The sequence below is a fragment of the Triticum urartu genome, chromosome 7 (genome assembly GCF_003073215.2).
Source record: "Triticum urartu cultivar G1812 chromosome 7, Tu2.1, whole genome shotgun sequence".
In the NCBI taxonomy this organism is placed as follows: Eukaryota; Viridiplantae; Streptophyta; class Magnoliopsida; order Poales; family Poaceae; genus Triticum; species Triticum urartu.
This window is the reverse complement of record NC_053028.1, coordinates 699,769,869-699,777,901: the sequence shown is the minus strand read 5'-3', so window position 1 is coordinate 699,777,901 and position 8,033 is coordinate 699,769,869. Positions and strand designations below refer to the sequence as shown.

The following is an 8,033-nucleotide window of genomic DNA, read 5'->3' as shown; positions in this document are numbered from 1 at the left end:
CGCCACCCACACCAATCATCACTTGACATCACATGAATAACGAGAAAGGTTCTCTTGTAGCAACACCTCCAAAAAAGGAACACATGTTGCCGTTGGCAGATCCAACCACCGAAGGTGAGATTCTGAGTTTTCACCCTGAAGATCACGTCCGAAAAAATCCAAGCTGTGACTTCAACAAGGTAAAGATGCAAAAACACTGTCATTACAAGATATAACTAATTAAGGTCAGACCTATCTTGAAGATCAAAACTGGATACCCGAGAAGCACCATCAAATCAAAGTCATCATATATTGCCATCTCCTCTTTCCATGATCCCTGAAACGTCTCGTCAGTAATAGCAACCTTGACGGAACTTACGTGCACCTGTACATAAATACTCGTATGTAGAGAAATCGTCTCCAGCCGGCGACTTAAATGGGGACCGACCGGCCGGTGAAACGGTACCATCTCGTCGTCAATGCGCATTGCGCCATGCAGGCCATTCATCCCAGCCTGCCGGTAGGGCTACGTTGAGGGCCACCAGCTGACTACACACAATAATACCGGACGTGTACCTAGGTTGGCTACTTGTGCTCTCAAGATTTGGATCAACTTAACTAGCTCATCTCATACATTCAGTCATATACGATAACAATGGAGCAAGTAGAGAGTAGCGCGCAGGAGGAGCGCAGCCTCGAGCTCACTCTGGGCTTTGCTGTGTGCGTGACGACGGCCCCGCCCCTCCCCCGCTTCTTCCCATGCGTCTACTGCGACAAAAAGTTCGGCACCGCGCAAGCGCACGGTGGCCACCAAAACGCGCATAAGCAAGAGCGCGCCGTCGCCAAGCGCCTCCGGGAGACCGCTGCTGCCACGGCGCAGTCTTGGAAGGCGGGGAGGGCTGCCACCACTGCTCAGATCTCCGGGGAGCCTGCAACAGGCTCCGTGGCGCACATGCGCGGCAGGAGCTCGTCGGAGCGCGACCACGAGCTCGACTTGGCTCTCCGGCTGTAACCGGTCGGCTGATCGATCAAACTCTGCCAGTATCCTTGGTCCGCACCCTTTATTTCCGGTGCTAGGTACGTTATAGTTAGCTATAACCATTTGTTTCAAAGTTCCTGCTGTGTATGCGTTGGATTCATATCAGCGCTCTTATAGTTAACTGGATATTTGTTTTTAAGGTCTAGACCATCCTTGTCCTTGGATTTCACACTAAATTTCGCAATTCGTCAGATTATATGATCATGGCCGGTAATGACGTTGCCAGAAAAATCTGAGTCTATTCTCAGAAATGATTACTTTAGGGGCATTTAGAAAATATTGTGAAATAAAGACATTGGTCAACACCGTGTCGATAAGTAGTAGTCCCTCCTATCCATATTATTTGTTGCTCAAACGGATATATCTAGCACTGAAATATGTCTAGATATATCCGTGTGAGCGACTAGTAATATATTGATCAGAGGGAGTACTAGCTAGAGTTATTTATGAACATCTATCACTGAAACGGATATATCTAGCACTGAAAAATGAACATCTATCCCTTTAAGACACTAGAGTTATTTATGAACTTCTATGTATTTCAAGTGTCTATTTAGGGTTAAAATTTTCAACGAAATTTCATTGAAATTTCGCATACTTCAGTGGGGTCTGAAACATTTTCGACTCCGAAATTCCGAGCCAGATTAAAACTAATTTCAAAAGAAATTCAATTAGGTTAATATTCATTAAAACAAAGTAAAATTTGAAATCTCAATGAGGTCCGAATTTTTTTTGTTTTGAAAATTAAAAACCTATTCTATTACATAGTCTCCGAGAGTGAGTTGCAATGCCAAGATATTTAAAAGAAAGGAGCTAACACCACAACCAAACTGTTGGGCATACTCTCTCTTGTGCTATTTAGCCTCCCCGTTGCAATAAAGTGTTATAAAAATTCATCTTAAATTGATAACTGTGTTGCTTTCTTTCTTGAATGAAAGCCCCCCCTCCCCCGTCCACTTTTATTTTATAGAGTGAAGCAAGATGGTTCACAGCATACGACCTGTCAGAATTGATCAGGCTAGAGATTAACTAAATGGCAGGCAACCAAACAGATGTCCGACTAAAGAACGTCTCTGCACACTTTTTCTAGATATATTACATGTCAAGGAGGATAGAACTCCTAAGAGGGGTGAATAGGCCCTAAGAAGAGCTATATATCGCACATCTCCCAGGAGTCGCGCCCACCTGAGCTCTGTGTCATCCCCAAGAAATTCTATGTAGCTCCCCTCACTGCTTGTCCAACAAAAGAAGGCACTTCGGAGGAGCACAACTTGAGTGTCCTTACAGAGTACGCTCCATTGATGAAGGAACCTGCTTAGTTTTGCAAAGACGCAACGCATGCCCTTCTAGGTTCTTTCCTGAAAACAGAAATCATTTCTTAGAGTCCATAAACTCCATAAAGAGGTTGCAATAACCATACATAGCACAGGTTTACTTTTATTCAATCGCCAAATGGCAATAATATCATGGAACGAAATAGGAGCAGTAATTTGAAAAGCTTCGTCAATGAAACCCCAAACATGTGAAGCCACGGTGCATTCGGAGAAAAGATGTTTCACATTCTCAGGTTCATTACAAAACAAAGCAAGTAATAGCATCTACATGTCTCCTCTTAGACAAGTTATCTCTAGTTAGGACTTTGGTAGGACAGCTAGCCATAGAAAGATAGGAATATATTGAGGCAGATGACTTTCAAAAGACAGTCACCAATGGTAGAAACCACACCTCCGGATTTAATTTTATGATAAAAGGACTTAACAGGGTATCTGCCATTTGGTTCCAGCAACCAAATGGGTTCATCTGAATGCTCTGTTAATGACACTTTATAGACCTTACTCAACAATTGCAACCACAAGTCCCTCCCAGACTGATCTACACATCTCCTAAAATTTAGTTTCAGGTTCATGCCATCCCAGACTTGAGCAAGGGAACAGAGAGGTTGATCACGTATTTCAAACAAAGCCCAATATTTTACTTTAAGGGAGCAATCTCCCAACCATGTGTCATGCTAGAAAGTTATTTTCTCACCATTTTCCACCTTCCATTTATCGAAAGCATTAGAGGCATTTATAGCCCATGTAATTCCTTTCGAAAAACGAGATCCAACTCCAACTTTAGCCCACAAAACATTAGGTTTATCAATAATCTATTTGTGATCAATCAGAGTTTTCCAATCCCTCCCTTCACTGTCAAAGTATCTTCTCCCCAAAGAGGCTAGAAGAGCCCTATTAAAATGTCTAATATTTGGAACACCCAGATCACCAAATTTGTTCTTTCAGGATACGAAACTCCAGTTAGCTAGGTGGTACTTATGGTTGTCCCCCTTATTTCCCCAAAAGAAATGAGCCATTTGGGAGTCCATTGCATTGATATAACACTTGGGGAACTTAACAATGGCCATAAGATAACCAGGAATACTGATAATGCAAGCACACAACAAAATTAATTTACCCCGGCAGGACAGAGTCCTCCCCATCCAACCAGAGAATAATTTTATAATCCTATCGATGATAGGTTGCAAGTCCTCCCTCCGTAGCTCATCGTAGTTTAAAGGGACACTTAGGGTGTGTTTGGTTGCAGTCATGGACTGGAATGGCATGGGTCCAACCCGTTCGCGGGGCTCGTTCTCGCGTTCAGTAGGCAGGTGGAACGGTCACCACCTGGTTCCCACGGACAGAATATTCGGCCCAGATCCGGAACCGGGTGAGTCCTCCCAATTGAGCGGATGACGCGGAATCGGTCTCTTTCCTCGCGCTCCCGCAGCCTTATCCTCTCTCGTGCAGGCTCCTCTCCCTCATCTCTCCCCTCCATCAATCTACGCCACCGGCCTCTCCCCTCCTCTGGTCTGCGCCGCCGGCCCTCGTCGTCTCGCCCACCTCCGAAGCACAGCCTCCCTCTCCTCTGGGCAACAGCGGCTGCGAGAAGATCTTGAAGCTGGGCAACAGCGGCGATGCACGCCGGGAGAGTTGCGCTGCCGCGCTTGATCTAGGCACCGTCCATTGACCGCGTGAGCAAGCGCCGCCAGAAGCTGCGGTTGCGCGTGGGGACGCCAAAGCCAAGCCTCACATCCAGCCGGGCGCCATGTTCAACTGTCGTACATTTCTTCTAGCTACTGTTTATCTTGTGCTTTGAGTCCGATTGGTGTACCTACACTCTTTTTCGTCGCATGGATAGATGGATTCGTTTCGTTGCTGGTCAAACAAAAATTGCTCGAGTCTGATTTGTTGATGCTCACACCCCTGTTCAGAAATCGAACTCAATGTTTATCGAGCATTGTTGCATGGATGGATGGATGACGACTTACAAATCCATTCCATTCCATTCTTCAAACCAAACACCAAAACGTAATCATTCCGTTCCTTCGATTTATCCATACCAAACACAAAGACGGAGCCGACCCATTACACTGGAATGGAACCATACCATTCCATTACACTTCGTTCCCGAACCAAACACACCCTTAGGTAATTGATGGAAAAAGACCCCAACTGACAGCAAAGAAGTTACGCAAAAGATTTTTGCCACACCTTCCTCGATGTTATTGCTAAGAAGATCACTTTTATGAAAATTAATTCTCATTCCAGAAAGGTTTTCAAAGCAGGAAAGAATCCACTTCAAATTTCTAGTCTTTTTTATAGAATTTTCCAGGCATAGGAGATTGTCGCCAGCCCAGAAATAATGCCATGCCTAGCAGCTTTAAACAATATTTTTGAAAAAACATTGCAACTAAGTTAAAAAGCAGGGGGGTTGATGGATGGCCCTGTTTGAGGCCTTTCCACCTACAAAGTAGGGGCCATTGGTGTCATTGATCCTAACAATAATAGTTTTTCTAATCGAATTGATCCATTTTGTACATAAACCTCTCGAGCACAGAATCTCAAATAGAAATTCCCAACTAACTCGGTCATATGCTTTCTCACAATCAAGCTTAAGGACAAGTCCTTCCGTACCAGATTTCTTAACCTCATGGATCACTTCATTTGGCATAACCACACTTACTCGTGTTGCTTTATGTTCAGCAAGTAAACATGGTTCATTTGTCGGGGTTGAACATGTTCAAGGGCAAGAACAAGACTCACCGGAATTATGGCTTGTTTTATGTTATTTCCTTGAAAGAACATTTTACTAGATTATGCTTTTGGGTGTTCCATCCGGTCCGTTATAAAAAGGACAACGACATGTCTGATTGCAACATCAAGTGGTCCACAATGAGTGGTACCACAAGAAAACACTACTGGCAAGCAATTGTCTCGACTTGTCAGCCGTAAACCTCTCTTGGTAAGTTGTATTCTAACAGGATGTTAACTTGACTGACATGCACATACGTCACACATGTTTTATGCTATTTATTTTTTGTAGATGTAGCATTACTTGTCATAGCTATCAACCATCGTAATTCAGATGTTCGCCATTGTATACTCAAATCTTTGCACATTAGCTATGGTTGTACGGACCCCCGTCGTATTCCTTTTATAAAAAAGATTAAAACGTCCGACATATGTCAGTATGCAATTAAGGTGTCCTCCCATAGTAGCTGCAAGTGGGATCTTGACGAGATTTTGCGGCCGGGCTAGCTGCAGGCCGCCAGTCCTATATGCATGCACACTTGTCATGCTACTCCTGAATCTCCAGGCAGCCTCCGACTCATCTGAGCCATATGTTTTTTCCTTTATTTGTCAAAATTAATGGCGACCGGCCAGAGCTCGATGGTGCGGACCATATCCACGTACGGACTGCAGCCTTAATTTACAGCTGCTGCCCCCTATTAGGCTTCTACGTATGACTCAGCTGAGCCATTTTTTCCGTTGCTCGTCATCATATGCAAGGTCCAAACGAACATGCTAAACGAACAAAAGCAGGTCCACAGAAGAAAAGACTTCACGTTGCTGAAAATGCCACACATTGACGGGGGATAGATGTGGTTGGACGGATCAGCAGGTGCATCTTGTCTCGAGCTACTGGGGCACGCCGTACGCAGGCGACATCTGAGCTGGTGATACGGGCGCTCCATCTTCACTATAAAAGTGCATGCTTAGCCTAATCTTGATCCAAATCCTAGCCGCCGCTGCTTCCCCGCCGCGCCGTCTTCGGGACAGTCGATCTCCATGATCGCTGCCAGGGCGGCGCCGCCTGTATCTAGGCATCATCCGCCGGTCGTGTTGACCGCAGGGGCGGAGCCAGGCTTTAGGTATAGGGGGGGCGAGACGTCTATGAAGCCAAAAAAAATTTTGCCTCACAAACTTTCCAAAAGTTCCATATCTAAGCCTTGCCAAGACACTAGACACACATTTTTTTCTCTTGCAGCTACAGTGTATGAAGCTATAGCTAATATGTTGGTCAATAATTCGACGTACTTGCTTAGTAGACGATGTTGATAATCAAACTACTCTGAAATACGATATGAATTAAATTGCTTGCTAACAAACATTATCATATGAAAAAATCAGTTATAAGAACAATAACAATCATTGTATAACCAAATGGTTGGCTTATTGCCTTTTAGCTTGCATCTATACATGTTTAAATGACAATTCGGCACTGATAGACCATTCAAAAGAAATTATCGCTGATACGATGTTTTTTTACAATATTGGGAAAAAATGATCAATGTTGCTAGAACACATACCGGAAGAATCAAATCCAGCCCCTGATCATCCCTCTGCCGCTGGATCAAAGTAGATTTGTTGGTCACTGTTGGTAGGCGCGCAAGAACCATCCATGCTTACCAAAGCTTGACGAGGCATCGATTGCTTCGAGCTTTAGAATCAAATCGATAGCTTGACAGGAGTAATTCCCACCACCCAGGAGACATAGCGAACACCAATCTGGCCTTGTCATGGACTTGAAACTGAAAGCAAGTCAGTGGTGGGCTTTTACATGGGCCTTTCTAATTTTTCTGGAATTCACATAAGATTGTGGCTGGGGGGTGGGGCGGAGTCAGTCGGCGGGCAGGTTACTTTGTGCGCTGGGGTAATCGTTAACTTAATTAACAGGTTTCTTACGGTGACATTTGTTCGATCGTTTAGGGGGGGGGGGGGCTAGGCTAGGCCTAGCCCCCAGCCCCCCCCCCCCCCCCCCCCCCCCCCCCCCCCCCCCCCGCCCTTGTCTCCGCCACTAGTTGACCGGCTGTCCTAAAGAGTTTTTTTTTTCGAATCCTTTTTTTTTATTTTTCTCTCTCGCTGAACGATTGATCAGTGATCTTTTTTGGTTTTTCGATCTAAAATCGGTTTGTGTCACCCACTACCGTTCGTCATCTATAATACGTGTCTTCTCCCTCAACATCTTCAACGTCTTTGGCTGGTTCGGCGGCTGCCATGCGGCAGGCTTCACGCATGATGCGTGTCGCGGGTATGGTGTCCGCTTGCATGATCCTATGCTGGCCTCAGCGCGAGGCCCGCGACCACACTCCTCGCACAGGCATGGCTACTTGCTCGTGCATCCGTAATGCACATCGATCTACAACGTGCATGTGGCCGGATCCATGCACCACGTTGGCTGCTTTTGCATGTTGCTTGTGGCAGCTCGTACATGCTGCATAGCCTGCGGGTGGAGACTGCTGGTGTGATTGCATGCATCCAGTTTAGTCTCCCTGCACATCTCGTGTTCTGCTCGGTTGCAAGCTCTTGCCATATCCGGTTGCCTGATGCACGTTGTATGGTCTAATCAACCGCAAGGCGTGTCTATGCAGAATTTCATGAAGATTGTTGTTGAGTATACGTGCTCCTCCACCGATCAAGCAACGGGCGGTCGTAGCGTCGTCCCGTCGGGCCGCAGTGCCGCTGTCCCGTGTTTTTTCCAACGGCTGCACTGACCTGTGCATTATCATTTTTCACCTCGAGTGTTGGTGCAAATTTCGTCGGTGCATCCAAACCGCGTGATATGATACACTCTATCACACATAAGCTTACTTATATCTTTCTCAAAACAGCAACCATACCTACCTATTATAGCATTTCCGAGATATATTGCCATGCAACTTACAGCGTTACATTTTCATGACATACGTGTTCATTGT

The 8,033-nt window shown here is 45.5% G+C and overlaps 1 protein-coding gene across 1 annotated transcript; it reads left to right on the top strand.

Moving 5' to 3' along the window:
* The first annotated feature begins 607 nt into the window (after window positions 1-607).
* On the top strand, window positions 608-1,163 carry LOC125525745 (zinc finger protein 1-like). Its single transcript, XM_048690755.1, has one exon. The coding sequence runs from the start codon at window positions 635-637 to the stop codon at window positions 989-991; it is 357 nt and encodes a 118-aa protein (XP_048546712.1). The 5' UTR covers window positions 608-634; the 3' UTR covers window positions 992-1,163.
* The last annotated feature ends 6,870 nt before the right edge of the window (window positions 1,164-8,033 follow it).